Below are 20,184 nucleotides of genomic sequence, written 5' to 3'. Positions count from 1 at the left end.
CATAATTTATATAAATTAAATATATATATTTTTCGGAGAAAATTAGAATTAGTTAATTTTTAAAACATTAATTCAATTTAATTTTTTAATTTTTAAATATATAAATTTAATCATTTTAATTAAATTTTGTTAAATTTATTTTATATTTTAAATGTTTAATTAGTATAAATTATTTACTTTGACATATTTTTATTTTAATATTAATTAAAAAACTTTAATAAATAGTTAAAAAGCTAAATTCACATATTTTTCAAAAATAAAACATTAAATTGTCTAAAATTTTAAAAAGAACCTAATTCAATTTTTACTTAAAATTAAAAAATAAAAAAACATATTTAAACTTTAAACTTATGATTAGTCTATCTCTATTTTAATATGCGCAATGCAAAAGATGAACTTTTGATTTATATTAAAAGGTGTTATTATATATAATTATATTATAACTAAACTTTCTAAGAAGAAACATCTTTAAAACTTACTGATTATGGTTTAGATTTGTGATAGACAATTTGTACTGTAATTTAAAGTTATTTATCTATTTAGGTTTTTTAATATTATAAATTAATTTAGAAATAAAGGTCAAATTGATAAACTGAAAAAGAGAATATTCATCTTGGGGGGATATTGCCTTAAAACATTATCATTTGAACTAGTTATTTTTAATGTTATACAAAAACGAAATTACATAATATATAATATCCTCACCTCACTGTACATTACTACTTAGTGAAATCACAGGCACGTAGTGTAGTCTTTATCATAATACTTTTTATTTAGTTAAAATTTAATTATTGTAATACTTTTATTGCTTATGTGTATACAAATTTTAATTTTCTTTTCTAATATTTATTTATTTATTTTTGTATTGTTTTATTCAAAATTTGAAATGTTTTTTAAGAAGTTTAAATTTAAGACAAAAAATTAAAATTACCTGATAGAGACAAATATAATCGGAGAAGATCTTTTGAAAGTTTAAAAAAGATGAGAAGTGAGAAAAAAACAGTCTTGACAGTTTTAAAAAATAAATAAAGCTGTTTAAATAAATTAAAAGATATACTAAAAAATAAAGAATTAAATATTTATTTAGTCTTTACATAAACTTTCTCAGGATGATTTATCTGTGATGAGATGATATTTAATTTAAATATATTTCGGTTATTTCATAAAATAATTTATTTAAGTTAATAAGCTAAGTTGCTTGATTATGACAGTTAGTGCAATTTGTGCGATTTCTCCACAATTTTTTGAGCAACTGTTGTAGTGAAATAAGATTAAAAATGAGTAAAATCATGCATTACATATTGTAATAAAATAATTAAATCAGCCGTACGAATATGCAGTTCAAAGAATTTTCTGTACTTTGAATATGTCACAATTCAAACTTGATTGCTTTCATATAAAGCACATTTTCTAGAAGCTACTTCCATATATTTCACAAGGAAAATGTTTTCTTTTACACAATATCCATCACTCATTTGTAGAGCTGTTTTAGTTATTAAAAAAATTAAAAATTTTATATTTATAAATACAGAGAAAAATTAAAGAATAAAATAATATATATAAATATATAAAAATTTGTTAGATGTCATATCTATTTCACAACTGATCTTCACCCTACCATACAATTTATGGTTTGATAAGATTGATAATTAAATAAATAAAATTTAATTAAGTCTTAAGTATATTATAAATTTAAATATTTTCAATTAAATTTTAAGTATTTAATATATATCTTTGTTTTCTCGGACATCATCATTTGCTCTCTATCGGCCAAATTATTCTTTTTTTCTCTAAAAATGAACTAACTATCAAATTGGAAAACTTAAAAGAGATAAAATCTGAATTGATAAAAAAAAAACTAAAGATGAGAAAACAAAATACTTATAAATTTCGTTGTTCAAATATATATATATATATATATATTATATATATATATATATATATATATATATATATATATATATATATATCCCCAAGTCAAGTGCACTTTAATTTATGGTCTTCTAATAATGTATTAATGAAAGTTACTCCTGTTTTGTTTTTAAGTGATTGGCTGAATGCTCACGACAAATGAACCAATTAAAGAATGGCCAAGAAATAGAAATGCTTAGTTATTGGAGTGCATTGAGTGGAAAAAAGTGGACCAAATACAAAACACTTTCAGATAAGGCTTCAAATTCAATCAATTATTCCACCCACAACATAATTTAGATGCTTCACTTCGTTTTTAAAGACAAATTCAATAGACCAATGAATAGTAAAGAAAAAGACAAATACTTCTAGTCAGGAATGAAACACTTCAGAAAAACCTCCATATCAGGAATCATACATTTTGAAACGTCCAAACAATAGTTAGCACTGTCATTGTACATTACAACAATTAAAGTTTATTGTAACAGAAAATTGCTGCATGATTCAACTTGCCATATTGACTTAATTTAAGCATCATGCAGAGAATAATTGAGATATATAACATTAACAGCAGTGATGTGAAAACTATGTTACAAGCTAATCTATGATAATGGAGTGATAAAGAAGAACTATATGGCTGATGTTATTGAATTATAAATAATATGGTTGGCTCCTGCTAAGAATGCCATCATCTGATAAATACATCATCTCCCACACAATACACAACTAACTCTCAAGCACTCTTATCAAGAACATGATAACACAACACCCCAAATGGTAATGCTTTTTTTATTTTCACCTTAAATAATAAGACAAAACTATAAAATACACAGGCTACATCCGTGATCAATAATTTAAGTATATGCTAACAGTAGTACTCTAAGCTTGGCACATGCAATCAGGAGCTGGATAAGTGTAAATGGATTGTTTGGGCTTCCTGAGCCTTAGTTGGCCTTGTCTATTTTCGTGACCTTCAATCACTGCATCCTGAAACTCTGACCACTCTATGGTTTTATTCAGGAAAAGCTGACCCATCAATGCCATATTTGGCCTTATGGTCTTTAAGTTCAGGTAAGTACGGTGTCCAACCTATCATCATCATCATCATCATCAAAACTTTGACTATCAGCAATAGTTTATAAAAGTTCAATGAAAATATCTATTTATATTTCCAAACCAAGAAGCTTTGTTAACGCAGTCAGAATTGAACAGTTTATTTAAGGTAAATTCCAAATGACATTCATTAGTGTTATTTGTTACTTGAGCCATAATGCCCCTGATCTTTTGTTCAAAATTTTATGGGCTTATTTAATAATTTAAGCTTTACTTAGAGTTATCTAGAAAGCCACAACTCACCAGTGCATTGTGCATGTTTCCTGGGGAAGCAGAGATGAAGATGTCACTATGCAAGCCAACATAGTAGTCAAGTGCAGCTAATAGAGAAGCTTTTCCCTTTATCTGAGCACGCTGATCAGATGAAGCAAGGCTCTTTTTGTCTTCCATCAGGGGAAACAATTCCCTCAGAGTTGAAATCCTTGCTTCTCCACCATAGACCTGAGAAAACAATCAACTATTTAACTTAAAAACAAGAAAAAAATATAATCACTTTCCTAATTTCAGAAATTGAAAAGCCCTTTATCTTAATGACATAATTATTTACCTTGTGAGAGGCAAGATATAAACGAGTGCTGTTGTCAAATCCAAGAGCTGCTAGCAACAATCCAACCTCTTCTGGAGTCATTGGACAGCGACCTTGACTCCTCAGTTCTTCGTCAGTGAATTGAGAGTTAAGAACCCTCCCTTGCCAAATAACCTGTCTATACTTTGCAAGGGCCAATTTTTCAGCTTTTCCTCCACCGAAATCGCAGGCTGAATGTGCTGCCATATCCTGTCATAAAACATTTTGTACAAATAAGTTCTAAACTTAGAGATAAATCACAGGAACAATGCTCAACAAATAAAAGGATACATAGGGAGTGTAACTTAAATTCAAATCTTCTATATCCTATATAGTGAAACACAAATAATTATGATTCATGGATATGTGCTAATGTACATAATGTGACACACATACATACAAGGACTGGCACATGAAAACTCAATTTCCATTTACCACCCAAATAAAAGATATAAGTAAAAGGCAAACAAATTTTTCAACCTTCTATAGGTAGTTGATTATGAATAAAATATAAAATAGTAATACCTTATCAAATCGGAGGTGCAGAACAACAAATTTCCCAGCATTTTTACTAGCACCTGCACTAGTGACCTCTTGAAGGTCGTTGTAGCCCATTTGTCCAGCTGAGCCATCAGGGTAGCGAAGATGGCTGATAAGGGCATCTCCAAGTGTTCTGATATGAGGAACAAAGATTAAAGCTTCAAAGTTGACTTTACAGCGCAGATGTTGAATATCCATAGGTAAGTTGTCAAAACTCAGTCGGTGAGAAAATGGAGAGATTGCAGCAATACCATAACTGCAACAAAAGGAACATACCAGAATATTAGAAGTTCATAATTAGATGACTATACAACGATGGCATCTGCATAGTATACTTAAACTCAATCATATCTTCGTAATAGTATACAGTATTATGCAGAGTATACACCTTAATGATGTTACATAACAAATGCTGTAATTTCAACAAGTTAAATTGTCCAGAACAATAAATGAACTAACCATTATTATAATAATTTGACTTGAAATTGTAAGTTTTGCATTGTTAGCAATTAAAGTAAAAGTATACCAACCTCTGTAGAACAGGCAAAACGTTCTCGAGATACCAGTGGGCTGATGCATGTACAGGTGCAGCCTTGATTCTGGTTTCCCGAATAGCCATGCCATAGTACTCCCTTGTGCTCCAGGAGTACTCTCCAGGAAGCTCTTTAACTATTGAAATATCATCCTTCAATACATCAATGAAATGATCTACATCAAATATGTCCATGAAGGAGCTGCAAGAGAAACATAAGCAATCTGAATATTACACCACACACAATCTATATGGGGCAAATAAATGCAACTTTCTGGTGTCAGCATTTACCTTGAATCTCTCCATACAGGATTTAGTTCAAGGTAAGGGATCACTAGAGTAGCATTCAGTATCTTTGCGACAGCAACTGCATCACATATCTACACAAAAAAGGTAAACACTAAGATTAAATTATGCACCTTTCACGGATACATACACTTTAGGAAACTTTTGATCTGACAAAAAGACTATAAATACCTACCCCCATCCTTTGTTGGTTCAAACCTCCATCGAGAAAGACCTGGATGTATCCCTCAGACTTTTCTGGTAATGCTGCTTTAATTCAATTTGTCAGTCACAGAAAGATCAAATGAACCGAGATATACCAAAATGTCATGTACTTTAAAAGCTAGAACAGCATAGAGTAAATGATATTAATGTTCCTCACTTGGCTTATTTGGTTCGACATAGGGTTTCCATCCTTGGCTTTCCAGAGGTGACCATAGTTCAGAAAGCTGTGATGCAGGCTAAACAAGGAGAAAATAATAACCAAAAAATAAATAAAAATCAACATCCACTGCTAAACACAAGCCAACAAAAATAACTTGACATATGTATGCATCCACTCCTCAATTAGTTCTTACAGTTTCACGTTGCACGGCGCTCCTGAGAAGACGCGAATGTCTAGGTTTTATAGGATTCAATTCCTGCATGCAGTTAGTTGCAAGGTATAAGACATTAGAGGTCAAAAATAAAAAATGTAATGACAAGTGCAGGTAACAAATAAAACCTCGGAAGCAGATAGCATAAACATAACGATGTTCCCAAGTTTGGTTCATATCTAAAATTGTGATCATTCTGGTGGCACAACAAACCATCATAGATCATAATACCCATGACAATAAAATGCCTTAAATCAACCCCCTGTTAACAACTTCACAGTAAAAGAAACTTTCCTAACGCAATTATGAAATTTAATTCATATGGGTGAAAACAAGTAAAATTTTATATTTTTCTCTCAAGTAATAACTAACTTTTGTATTTAATTCCTAACATGTAACGACAAAAACAGGCTCACCCGTCCCCAAAAATGAAAAACGCGGTCCTGAACCCTGTGATCTAAAATTAATAGCCCCTTAATTAGGTCCACAAAACTTCACCAACCAAACCAAGTCAATTGGTTCCATTAAATGGTACATTAAACCTTCTTATTTTCAGGCTGTCAAAGTGGTCACCGGAGAAGATAATCCAACCGCCAGGAACTTCAGTTTTTTCTTATTTCTTCTTAAATACCGACGACATCTAACCTTAACTTTAGAGTTTCTTAATCTTCCTCTCAACGCCGCTCAAAAAAAAAACATTTTTTTATCAAGCTCCAATTTCTAGAATAAATTCCAGTGTGCAACTCAAAAAAATCACCTAACAATCAACAAATAACTAAAATAGAAAGAGCAAGTTAGAATACCCAGAATCAACAGTATGAACAGTGATTAAACACACCGACAGATGATAAAAGTTCAAGGTAATAAAAATAAGCGTTATTGAAAAAAAAGAAAAAGTAGCCAGGAAAAGCATTCCTGTTCCACAAAAATTAGAAATTGAAAAGCCTTTCGAAGACCAAACAAATTATTTAAAAGAAACTGAACTCACCGGATACGCAGAAGAAGAGGAAGCATTGGTGAAGCAGGAGAAGAACACTAGTGTGAAGGACAACAATGAAAGAGTAACAAGTGTTGTCGCTCTACAAGGGTGACCCTGATTCAGGCACCCTGGCTCTATCATGATGTGTGGAGGCTCAACGTTGGATCTGAAAAGTGACCCTTTCTTCCCCCAGAAGTGTAACACCGTGTAATGGAAACTAATGCAGGGAAGAAGATGATGAAGGAAGCATAAAAGAGAGAAAGGGTCTCAGAAAAGAGTAAACCCCATCTCCATAATGGTGGTTTTATATATAGAAAAATATTATTTGGAGGGTTGTGAAGTGCAGATATGTGTCTGTGCTTGAAGGGTAGAGAGAGAGAGAGAGTAAAGGAGTTCACATGGACACCTGGCCGGGTTCACCGAATTGAATAATGATGAGGGGTGGCGTCTTTTTCAAGGGGACCCCAATTGATAAAGGGAACAAAGTTGGGATTTTTACGTTAACAAAGGTGAGAATCACGAAGAGGGGAGAGAAGAAAGATGAGGGTCACAGGTTTCACAGACAGGTGTTGAATGCTGATGCAGTTGGGGCGAGTGAGTGGTAAATGAGACCGTTGTTTATCATTGGTGTTGTTGTTGGCATTAGCAAAATGTCGTGTTATTATGCAGTGCAAGCAAGTGCCTTTTCCTTCCATAGCCGCACTTTTTTCTTTTCTTTTTCGTTTTTAAATGTGACCACCGACAACCTCAGAGGTAAATAAGCTTGCTTTGTTTGGGTCCTCCCTCTTTTCTACCCTCACCAGTGGAAAGAATCTACCTTTTTCTACTCCCACCAATCACTCAAACAGTGACCAAATTGGAAGAGGGAGGGTTGCTGTTCCTTTTTCTCCCTGCAAAGATTGTTAGCAAAACCAATTCACCATGTTTTTGGTTTTGTTCAAAGTGGTAAAGTAGTAGTAGCACTTCTCATCACTCAACATAGCAGCAAGTGTAAACAAATCTATCTTTAAGAGTAATTTTAGCATATACTTTTAGGCCTACACTTATTAAGTGTAAATAAAAATATGACAAGTAAGGTATAATAAAAACGTAATATTCAGATTTGTCTAATCTATTCGAGTTTGATTCTTGGTATATAACTTATAACTTCTTTAAGTATTTGAAAGAAAATTTTGGCTACTTTCAATCCTCAGCAAAGATTTAAAAGATATTTTTAGATAAAAAAAAAAAGGAACATGAATCTCAATAAAAATTGAAAATGAAAAAAAATTATTCTGGATAAACTCTGTTGCTTATATAATTTTAAAGGAAATTCGTATATTTATTGAGGACATCAGCAAAAATACAAATACATACATGTGTAATATGTATTTTACTTTATGAATAATGTAAAAATTATTACACGAGTAATTTGTTTAAAGTTTTATTAATTTTTTAGTTGCTAAATGATTCAGATTGTTTTGTGAATGTAATTGAACTATTTTTGGTTGCTTACTCCATTTACAAATTTTCCATGTATAATATTAAAACTGAAATAAACTTCAATTTTACAATTATAGGATTTAAAATTCTAAGTTCTAGCTCGTTTCTAATATAGTTTTAATCTACAATCAATTATTAATTGTTAATTTAGGATAAAAGACAAATGTGTCCTTCTAATCCTTAGCTTACGGAACTAATCACTGTTTTGTTTTAGCTTTTGGTGAAAGAAAAAACAAAAGAAGTGTGGTAGATTACATTCTACAAAATATTTACAACTAATAATAATAACTTTTATTTATAATCATTACAATGTAAAGTCTTTACTTTCCCAGATAATATTTTCAAAAAGTACGGTCAATTTCTCTATTAACAAGATTTTAAATTTTAGCGAAAACCCACAAACCTTTTCAGTGATACACAAAACTATTTTTTGAAAACATACATAATATAAAATTGAAATTTATTTTATTTAAATCATAGTATATATCCTTACCAGCATCAACCTTATCGTTAATGAATGTGAAGAAATCGTTTTCTCTAAAGATAGTAATTATGATTGGTCCAATTTTTGATTAGATGTAGACACCAGAAACAGTGGATGTAGACAAACAAATATTAAAACGAAGTTTCAACACTTTTTCATTGGATAGTTATGGTCTGAGAAAAATCCACAGTCAACACTACACTAACGATAATATATAACATAATAACACAAAAATTGTGTCAAAATTCTCATTCCAGAAAATCCAAAAATCATTTTTTATTGTAATTTAACGTATTCCATACGGTCAGCCGAATATATCTTTGTTGGCAGACAACGGTGTTTGTAATATGTACGTATTTGTATATGTCGGCGACTCTGAGTCAACAAATTTTTGGAATACCAAAATACTAATTTCCTAAAATATCAATATTAATGAGGTTAGAAAAAAATAATCAACCAGCGGAAAAAATATAAATTAACATCTAAATATAAGAATTATTTTTTACGTTTTATTTTATGAAGTGGTAGTATAAATTATTTAGATTCGGTCATTCCTATATAAAAATTATCACGTCGGCAGATTTTATTAAGTAATCACATTTAAAGTTCTATTTTCGTCTTTTTCTACAAATATTTTATCTCAACATTAATGACAGAATTATTAAGTGCTCTCCCATACATAAAGAAGGTGTTTTCTTTTACCAAATATTAAGTGATCATAAATATCCATGTTCCAAATATTATTATCTATTAAAATTATGTGTAGCTGAGCAATAATAAAAAATATACTGAATAAAATAAATTAAGGATATTAAAAAATTAGTATTACGGAAAACTATGGAGCATGCTAAATCCTGACCTCATTAATTCTACGTAATGCATGTCTTACCACGAAGTTGTCAAATGGAAAATATTTTTTATGAAAGAACTTTGTAAATATCTACCACGGATTGAGGTTAGTTTGTATTATTAAAAGAGAATTAGAAATTGAAGAAAAAACTAATAAATATTTTTAAGTTTATAATTAAATTTTTGAATAGAATGAATTTTAAAATATTTTATAAATTTAAAAGTTAATATATTTATAAAAATATAAATAGTAGATTTTATAAATTTATAAAGAATAAAATATATATAAAAATATAATGGATTCTCTGGAAATATAAAAAATATGTAAAATATGTAGAGTTGATTCACTAAAAATATAAATTAGTGTATGAATAATGTAAATTGCTAGAGTCATTAATCAATGTATTGACAAACTCGTTCAATGTGTTGTTAGACTCGTATAATCAGTATATGGACACGTTCGTTTAATGTGTATTGTTAGACTTTTCTAATTAATATATGGACAAACTTGTGTAATATATATTGCAAAACTTGCTTAATCATATAATGAATAAAGTCGTCTAATGTGTATTAATATATTCATCTAGTATATATATGAACATACTCGTTTAATGTATATGATTAGATTGATGTAATAAGTGTATAGACAATCTCATCTAGTGTGTGTTACAAGACTCGTATGATTATTGCATGAAATACTTATCTAATGTGTATTCTTAGACTCATCTAATCAATGTATGAAATGATTCATCTAATATTTTTTACTATACTCATTTAATCAGTATATGGACAGACTTATTTAATGTGTATTGTTAAACATGTGTAATGGCTTTTTATATACTCATATAATTAATGTATGAACATACTCGTATAATGTGTATTGTATGATCTAAGCAGTAAATTTACATATTTGTCTAATGTTTAGACCCCTGACCTTCAAAGAATTTGAGTAGAAGTAGTATAATTGGTTTTGGGTAGCTTAAAGATATGTTTTTGGTTTTGGAGTAGCAAATTAGAGTTACAGTGGTGTTTCTTGAGGTTTCTCAATGTCTAGAGAGTCTTATGGATTAGTAGAAGTGGGATGTAGAATAGTCAAAGTCAGATTTCAAGTGTTTTTGTATCTGTCATGGCGCCTGAGCGCTAACTCTCTAGAATTGGATGTTGAGTGCTAGCCTTCTGGCACTTGGGCGTTATCTCACTGTTTTTGGGCGTTGAGCACAAGTTTCTGAGCGCTTGAGCACCAGTCTGGGGGTTTTGTTAAATATTATTTTATGCTATTTTGGTACTTTTTGATGGATCGTTTTTTATTTTGATGGATATTGAGTGGTTTCATGTAGATGTATGTGATGTTATATGAAGTTATAATTATGAATGAAAGTGGTGGAAAAAGAGTTCCAAGGAGAAACTTCTTATTGATGGTTGTCAAGTGTTGTGTATGAATGTGTGGAGCTTTGAACTAGTGATTTATCTCAACACTCTAACGGTCATCAATTCTCAAGTAGAAAAAATTGAGTCATGTGGTGAGAGTAGTGGGAAGTTCTTGTCTATAGGCTTTGATCATGGCCATAGGCAATTGAAATGGACTAACCTTGTATGATATCTTGGATTGAGCCAGTTGTATTACTACTACAAGTGCACAAACTACCAATAATTCGACATTCATATTGAATCTAGATAGTCTCATGTTTAGGATGACTGGATTGCTATATTTGATTTATGTTTAATGTTTAAATTATTGAAGTAATATATGAATTGTCTTGTATATCTAGCTTACCCTTTTGTTTGTGATTTTGTTTGTATGTTCCTTTACTTCTTTTCTTGGCTATGATTATCCAGTGGGTGTGAGTAGAGAGTGATGAGGTTTTCTTGAAGCAAGCTTTGGACGGAGGGGTTGCAAATGTTTACACTAGTAAAAAAATCCATTTTTAACTCGTGATATATGCCCCGATTTTGTAAAAACCGAAGCATTAAAGACGCGGTGGCAGTTTGGAAATTAAAATGAAGTTATATGCTTCGGGTATACAAACAACCGAGGCATAAAAAATTTACGACACCGGTTAATGAAGGACCGAGGCATAAAGATCTGATACTGCTTCGGTTGATGTAGGACCGAGGCACAAGGACCTGCACGTTTTCCAGTTACGGCCTCGGTTAATAAAAGAACCGAGGCGTTCCAGTTACGGCCTCGGTTAATAAAAGAACCGAGGCGTAACGTGTTTCACCTTTTCAGTTTTCAGTGTGGCAGAGACCCTTAATGTTTCATTTACCATTTTTCATTTCACTGTTTCACTTTCCCTCATCCCCTCCCTCCTCTCCTGCAACCCCTCCCTCCTCTCCCTCCTCTGCAACCCCTCCCATTCTCCAGTGCGGCGACGGTGCGGCGACAGTGCGGCGAGGCGAGACGATACGAGATCTGACGAGACGAGGCGGTGACGGTGACGAGACGAGACGGTGCGACGAGGACAGATCTCGCGACGGTGCGGCCAAGCGAGATGGCTCGCGACGGTGCGGCGAGGCAAGAGCTCCGACTGCGCGACGAGGCGAGAGAGATCTCGACGGCGCGTCGAGGCGAGAGAGATCTCGAAGGCGCGGCTAGGCGAGAGAGATCTCGACGGCATGGCGAGGGAGCTCGCGACGGTGCGGCGAGAGCCGGCGACGGTGCGGCTGGGGCCCGCCACAGCGGCTGCAATGGCGGAACTGCGTTTTTTGCTTTTTGATTTTTGGTTTTTGGTTGTGTTTCTTTGCAAGTGGATAATGGATCTCTGATTTTTTGTTTTTGGTTTGGATATCTGATTTTGGTTTGGATCTCCCGTCTGCTCTCTCTGTTTCCTGTTCTCCTTCTTAGACATCTGAGTTTATTGTCAAATAATTTTGTGCAAAGATATGGATGAAAAAAATTGCAGAAAAGAGGAGAAAAGAGGAAGAAGTTTAACCATACAAAGAACAAACAAACAAAGATATGGATGAAAAAAATTACAGAAAAGAGGAGAAAAGAGGAAGAAGTTTAACCATACAATGAACAAACAAACGTAACAACACTGATCTCGGTTGAGAATAAAAAAAATTAAAAAACTTTATTGCCTCGGTTGTCTGTGAACCGAGTCAGAATCTGAAACCTTTTGATTCGGTTCAGAATCGAGTCAAAAAATCCATTCTTTTTACCTCGTTTGAATATACACCGGTTCTAGAACCGGTGTCTATAAGTGAAAATGACCGAGGCGATATGCCCTTATTGTACTAGTGTTAGTACTCTTAAGTTAGTTGTTATATATATAGTTTTGTTTAGTTATCTTATAAATAAAGTTTTAATTTATAATATTAGATGATTGTAGTTAAATTTATTTTTTTACCTTTATCAATTATTCTCGCTTTATTAAATATGTGATGACTATTATATAGTTTAATATTATATTTTGGAATGTTACAAAAGTAAACATAAATATAAAAAATTGAAAATATTGAATGACTAAAAAAATTATTTTTTATGATATTTGTCAATAAAATAAAATGGATGATAAAATAAATTCTTTAATAACTTCTATTATTATATTATAATAGATATAATAAATAATAGATATTTATACTTGTAATTTTTTTAATTTTTAAATTAGAATGAATAAGAAATTCTTATAGAAATTAAATTTATATAAGAAACTTAAATTATGTTGAATAAAAAATCTTAAAGATAAAAATTATATTAATTTGTTTATATTATTAATTTTTTAAACTTTTATTTAAGACCAGATTTGAAGTCCTACTTCAATTACAAGCATTAGCAAAACTTAGTACAAAGTATGTTGTCAATTTTTTTAGTTTTATATGATTCCTTGCTTGACTCGTTTGAGTGTATGCGTTGAAAAATAAAAAAAGCAAGGTCAAGATCTTTCCCAGTGCATGAACAATATAATAGATTGGTAATATCATACTTAAAATGAACGTACACGTTACATCAAGAATGAAAGTTTATTGAATAATATAGGCATGTCCACAATTGTCAACTTAATCAATTTTATACACTTCTTTTGGCACATTTATGGCTAAAGAAATGCACTTACACCACATTATCTAATAAAAAAAATGTGAACAAATAATATTTTAAATAATTTGCATGATAAAAAAAAAACTGAGCTAATTAATTTCTGCTGTGACCATTGACAGTTGTCTGAGGAGTAAGAAGGGAGAAACTGCAGCAATGAATTGCTATTGACCTTTCGTCTCAGCTAAGATCGCATTCACACACATCACCTTTTACAAACCTCAATGCGCCATCTTTCTTATTAACTATTATTAACACATTTTTTCAATCATTATTTTCATGTTAATTTCGAGTAAGGATATAATGAAACGCAATTTTACATTTTTTAAGAAAAAAAATACTATCAAATGAATATCAAATTTATATGTGTCAAAAAGTATTATTTTTCATTTGTTTATAGATATGTGATGTTTTTACAAAAGAAATTTCATATAATATAACACATTTTTACATTTGACATACGAGGATAAAATATCATAAAAAAATATTTTTTTTTATTTTCTTAAGAAAAATATAGAAAAAATAAAAACGTAAAATGTTTGTAATGTAAAATGTAAAATATATAATTTGAGGTGATAGTGTTTTATTTGTAATGAACTAACAAATTAAAATTGAGAAATACGAGTGTTCGAAAATTTTAGTTTTGAAAAAGTTGAAATTAGTTGTATTAGTCTTAATTACTTTCAGTGTTTTTTTTTATCGTTATGGGTAAGTAATGTGATTAATAAAGAAATGTTAGTTATAGATATAGTTTTTTGTGGTTTATTGGAGGTGGTGTATGCATGAGAATGAGAATCAATCCCCATATTATTGCAAATGTCGAATTATTCGTCAAACTTTTATTCGTTTGGAATCGAGCCACGCAAGGGACATAATTCCATTTTTTTAATATTAAATAAGCACACTTCAAATGCCGACACATGTTTCGACTATTATATTTTATGTAATAAAAATTAAATAAATTCATTTTTTTTAATAGCTTTAACATCTTCATGGAAAATTGTTAGGAGAGATCTCAGTTCTTTACAATGATTCTTATACGATTTAGGGTAAGTTATTTCTAACTTTTTATAACTTTTCTTTCTAATAAATTTACATAAACTCTAATTTAATTCTTCTAATACTCTCTGGATTGAGTACCAAAGTAAAAAAATAAAAATGAGTGCATCATCTATTGTTAATATTTCTTATTTAACCCAATCATAATTGTTTTTTATTTTATGCTTCTTCTTTCATTACTTGCGTTCTTTCATTTTTATTTATATTTTATATTTTGGTCCTCCATTCCTACTCTCTAAAAATTCTATACAATATTTTTATAAACTAAGCAAAAATATTATCAAAGCACCTTTAATTAGTGATTTCTTTTTGTTCTTAAACTAGATTTCACTTTAATAAAATATTAATAAGGAAGTACTAAGTGACATGATATATCCATCACTAATAAAAAAAAATTATGTATTGGAGTTTTTGATTTTTTATAGGTTTAATGTCTTAATAGGTTTTTATTTTCGTCCAGAATCTCAAATAGAACCCTTTCTTTTTTGGTGTCTCAATTGGGTCCTTATTTTTGTAAAATTGAATCAACTAGGGTCTTTCCGTCAAATTGATCAGACGACATTAAGTATTGTGTGACCTGACATGCTGACAGTGTTGTTTTAATACACGTGTCATTAAAAACGTGGGTGAATTCTATTATTTTAAATTTTAAATTAAAAAGTTAAAAGAGTGAACATTCAATTACAGAAAGGGCAAAGTTGGCAAAGTTGGAAATTCAATTACAGAAAGCCCCATTCTCTCTACAATTGCGATTCACACCAAAGCGGTTTCAATTGCGGAGGAAGAAAAGGCTGATGCCATTTCCACTTTGATAGACCGGCGAGATGTGCCAAACCGGGATACTCCTCTTCATTTGGCTGTGAAATTTGGGGATGAAGTTGACACAGAGATGCTTATGGTTGCTGGAGTAGATTGGAGTCTGTAGAATGAGCAGGGGTGGAAACGCCTCGTCGCGGCGCTGCGGAAGCTGACGCTGCTGCTGGTAACGCCACTTAGAGTCGAATTTGGGGCGTGGTGGAGGTTTGCCATCGACGAGGCGGAATGAGGCGTCGTCGTCAGCGGAGGCCGGGAAGGAGTCATCGTTGGTGAAGTCGAAGACGGAATCTGCGGGGTTCTTGAAGCGGGTCGGGTTGTTGAAATTGCGGGTCCAGTCGGCGATGCGGCCCAATTTGTCAGAACGGGAGAAGGGGGAAAAGGGAACATTGAGAGGAACAGAGTTGAACGGAACGACTCCCACGTTGAAGGCTTTTCCCATTGGCTCAATGCGAAGGGTTGAATATGAGGAACAGATTGGCGTGCTCAGAGAACAGAAGACGAGTGATAAACCCTAGTTTCGAAAGCATATTTTATACAAGGGCTTCACATGGATGATGGATGAGTGATGAGCCCTAAAACTCAAAATTTCCCCAATTTCATTTTCATATTTCCATATCGCAATTGCAGAGAGTATGGGACTTTCTGTAATTGAATTTCCAACTTTACCAACTTTGCCCTTTCTGTACTTGAATTTCCACTCTTTTAACTTAATTTTTTAATTCAAAATTTAAAATAATATAATTCACCCACGTTTTTAAGGACACGTGTGTTAAAACAACACTGCCAGGTCACACAATTCTTAACATCGTCTGATCAATTTGACGGAAAGACCCTATTTGACTCAATTTTACAAAAATAAGGACCCAATTGAGATGCCAAAAAAGAAAGGATCTTATTTGAGATTCTGGACGAAAATAGGGACCTATTGAGACATTAAACATTTTTTATTTTTAATTAAAGTTGGTCATAGATTTAGAAGACATAAATTTACATATGTTAAAATAATAGACATAAATTAATGTCTAATACATATATAACATAAGTAAATTTATGTTTGACACAAATGAATAAACGTAAATTCTTATATATATCTTCCCTTTTTTTACACCAAAATTTATTCCTATTATGATTATAACAAATATAAAATATTATGTTTTTTAATGTCATAATATACATAAATGTTGTGTTGTTTTTTTTAAAAAAAAAATATTGGTTTTGGCATGAAACAAAAACTTGAATACTAGATAATTTTCCAAAACAATATATATTGATAATATTAACTTTTACCATTATCATAGTTATATTTTATTAACAAAATTAACTCTTTTCTTTAACTTGTTAATCTTCAATTTTTCCTTATTTTTGTAAATAATTACATTTTAATTATACTACTAATCCCCATTTTTTGTGTCAAGTTTTGTAACAGGAAACTTTGTTATCAGCCAAAACATACCTGCATCCTTGAGAAGCAAGAAGAATGTGAAATCTCAAAAGAGAAGTTACGCTGGGAGCCACTATCTGTGTTGAGCGTCATCAAGTCAGAAAGCCAAATTAGTTATAGGGCTTGCTAGCACCGGGCAGTCATACAGGGCACCGAGTGTCACTCCCTATTACATAGGCTACAATGGGCGACACTTCAACTGCATTAAACGTCATCTTTACAGAAAAGCCTAGTTTATTTTGGTCATCCAATGGTGGAGGTCATGGGTCAGGCGATACTTATGCTGATGTGACAATTTTTTCTATTTCTTTTTTATTGCTTGAAGGAAAACCATCTTTCGTGGTTTGAGACACGAAAACACGCTTAGAGGTATGCTAGGGCTTGTCGGAGCAATCTTTTCTTCCTTTTTGTATCTCTATCTTCTTTTGTTTCCATTTCGTAAGCTTGGGCTCTCTGTGATACTGGAGAGTTAAACTCATTTTGTTGGGGATAGATGTAACTACTAAACTCTCTTGTATTTTGTAAGTCCTTTTAAGTTCTTTTTGCCGAGTGTTTCTGATTTTTTATTTTATTTTTCATTTTAAATTAAAAATAAAAATTATTAAAATACCTCTGTGTTTAAACTATGTATTTTTTTTATGAATGAGGATTTTTTTGTCCTTTAAAACTTGATACACTTGGCTAAAATGTACTAACTGAAAAAAGAGCATACATAAGTTAGCAAACCTCATATATATATATATATATATATATATATATTTATGTTTCTTCCATTAAATGCTAGTATTCTTGTTTTTTTACTTAATGTTTGCTTTAATTTGGACTGCATGGCTTGATGCTTGATTTATTAGGTATTGAAAAATATCTTTTAAAGTCTAGACCTTGAACAAGATACCTAGCGAACCTTGTATTTAGAAATGATGTTTGATCTATTAGTTGTGTTAAACCCTAGTTCATAAAGCGGATTTGTTTATTAGGAGTTAATGAGATTGACTTTTAATAAGAAAACCTAGACTCATTCTACTAAGGGATTATGGTTTCAGTAGACTTATGGGTTAACATTATTATATTAATGAAGAGGATGTGAGTTTTTATACGCATGAGAGTGAAGTCGGTGAAATCTAATCTCAATAGTACCAATCTATATCATTTCTATCCTTGTCTTTAACTTTCAAAGTTTATCTTTATCATTTATGCATCAATTTACTTTCTTGCACATAATCTCAAATTATAGAATTATTCTTTAGTCTAGATTAGTTATTAACTGCACAATTATTTGGTATAACACGAGGCTCTTAGAAAACGATATCTCATCTTACTGATTATTACTTGCACGATTTGATACATTTGTAAAAAAATTAACAAGTTTTCGATATCATTGCTAGAGACCCCTTGTTTAATATTAGACTATTGTGCGATTTTTAAATATGGAGAATTATAGAAAACCAACTTAATCACATTTCACTTCTAAATTTTCAGTTTTAATATATAATAGGGTTATTTTTCTCAAAAAAATTTAAGATTATTGTTTCGACCTATAACTTTTGACTATAACCTATAACTTGGGATCCTCGTTAGTAATCTTAGCCTTATAAAAATTAACAACAAAATGTGAAGGAATAACCACTAATTTGTGTCCAACATAATTTGTCATTCACAAAAAGACACTTAAAAGGATATAATCCTTAAGAGAGTTTCTCTTATGAAATGATACATTTTGTTAAATTTTGGTAAATTTTCTAGATACTACTTTTAGTGTTAAGCTTTTTTTACCTTATTTGACTCAAGGATAGGAAACTGTGTATTATCATAATTTGAAGCACCGGATTGATTATTTGATAAGATAGTTTTAAGTTCTTAATATTATTTGTTGATATAATTAAGAAGACTTAGTTTAGCTTTTATATGACCTTATCATTATAATCTTTAATTGGAAAATTTGATTATAAATTAATGTAGTAATTTAAAAAAGTATTGAAAAGAATAAGCCTATTATATTAAAATAAAAAATTTAGGAATAAAAAATGATTAAGTCAAGTTTTCATTATCTTTAACATCAACAAACTTAAGAATTGTTTAATACATAACCAAATAAGAAGATAAACACCTAAACTTTGAATGAGAACCATTAGAAATTTGTATTTGAAGGTTTAATTTATAATTTTGTGATTGATATTGGTTATTTTGAATTCAAAAAAGTGAGTGAAATAGAGAAGATGATTGGAGTGAGTTTGAATTTGATTGGTGGAGAGAGGGAGTAGGATTATCCTAGTTGAAGTATGGTGTGGTACGGATGGGTGATAAAATATACATAAGAAATGGAATGTTGTGTGCTTTCTTTTTGTTTGTGAAAGGTGTTTGATGAGATGTCCACAAAATTACAAGCTTAATGGGTCCTCATTGTAAAGGCAGCGAACATGATTATCAGTGATCGTCATCAGATTGTGCAGTGATTGAAGAACGGAGGTTGATCGGTCAATTTGTTGCAAGCTGGTGTCCCTTCCTTCGCCATCTTTTACATCACATTCACATTAATCTTCAATTCAACAACGCGTTTCTGTTACTGTGCTCAGCTATCACCTACATACAATTCTTAATTAATGCTCTAATTCATCCAATTCAAATTAGAAATTCATAAAATATCTTTTTTCAGAATATACTAAATATAATTATATATTTGATAGATACACACCTTTACTTTTTAGATAATTATATATTTTATTAAATGTTTTATATTAATAATTTATGTGTTAACTCTTGATTCAATAATATTAATTTTTTCTTGATATATATATTTTTATTGTAATATTTTATATGGATTTTTTATGACTCACTAGCTAGTATATCCTTTTTTATATATTTTATATGAATTAAACTCATGATTCTTTATCTTAAAATTTTGGATTAAATGACATATTTCTTCAAAAAGATCTAAATAGTGATATCTTAGTTAAAGTTTGGATTGAAAGCTCTCTCATAATTTTTTATATGAGTTGATTCATGACTTATTTGTGTCCAGAATCTATGCGTTTGATATATGAACCTTTGCGTACACGATCAAAAGACTTAGTGTCATTGTTGAATAAACCACACACCTCTCCTGAATACAAAAACTATAAAAGTGGCACAATTATATAAATTATGTAGTTTTATTTTATTTTGGATTAACTACTAAAAAAGGATGAGAAAATATAAATAGGTTGTTGTGTTAAAAAAAGGGTGACAAATTGTATTTATAACTCAAACACTTTAAGAATGTCCTGACGAGGATAATGATAAGTGATCATGCTTGTTGCAAAAGTTGGGTTACCATTCTCATATTTTTCTTTTATCAGTTTCTATTATATTCTTAGTAATTTATTTTCTTGCATTTTACAATTCCAGTTTCTTAAACACTTTAACTTTAGTCCATCTTGTGTTCTCCATTTCTCTTCACTACATTCCATCTCTATTTATACCATTTTATTTCTATCTAAAAAATACAAAAATACAATTA

The 20,184-nt window shown here is 30.7% G+C and overlaps 1 protein-coding gene across 2 annotated transcripts; it reads right to left on the bottom strand.

Moving 5' to 3' along the window:
* Nucleotides 1-2,530: 2,530 nt before the first annotated feature.
* On the bottom strand, nt 2,531-7,054 carry LOC108319852 (O-fucosyltransferase 39). 2 transcript variants are annotated; one of them, XM_017551142.2, is made up of 10 exons: nt 6,531-7,054; nt 5,525-5,587; nt 5,329-5,407; nt 5,143-5,216; nt 4,953-5,041; nt 4,660-4,863; nt 4,115-4,385; nt 3,572-3,799; nt 3,268-3,465; nt 2,531-3,000 (listed from the first exon to the last, which is right to left on the bottom strand). In XM_017551142.2, exons 1-10 carry the CDS (start codon nt 6,660-6,662, stop codon nt 2,791-2,793), a joined length of 1,548 nt encoding a protein of 515 aa, XP_017406631.1. In that variant the 5' UTR covers nt 6,663-7,054; the 3' UTR covers nt 2,531-2,790. The 2 variants fall into 2 exon arrangements, with proteins under 2 accessions (XP_017406631.1, XP_017406632.1); XM_017551143.2 differs by having other exon boundaries at nt 5,143-5,213; nt 6,531-7,043.
* Nucleotides 7,055-20,184: the final 13,130 nt, after the last annotated feature.

The sequence above is a fragment of the Vigna angularis genome, chromosome 10 (genome assembly GCF_016808095.1).
Source record: "Vigna angularis cultivar LongXiaoDou No.4 chromosome 10, ASM1680809v1, whole genome shotgun sequence".
In the NCBI taxonomy this organism is placed as follows: domain Eukaryota; kingdom Viridiplantae; phylum Streptophyta; class Magnoliopsida; order Fabales; family Fabaceae; genus Vigna; species Vigna angularis.
This window is presented reverse-complemented; position numbering and strand designations above follow the sequence as displayed.

Excerpts from the sequence above, each read along its gene's own strand:
- LOC108319852 (XM_017551142.2), bottom strand. The coding sequence starts at position 6,662 with ATGATAGAGCCAGGGTGCCTGAATCAGGGTCACCCTTGTAGAGCGACA. Across the intron at positions 5,588-6,530 it reads CCTCTTCTTCTGCGTATCCG|GAATTGAATCCTATAAAACC; the intron begins GTGAGTTCAGTT and ends AACTGCATGCAG. Across the intron at positions 3,466-3,571 it reads TATATCTTGCCTCTCACAAG|GTCTATGGTGGAGAAGCAAG; the intron begins GTAAATAATTAT and ends TTGTTTTCTCAG.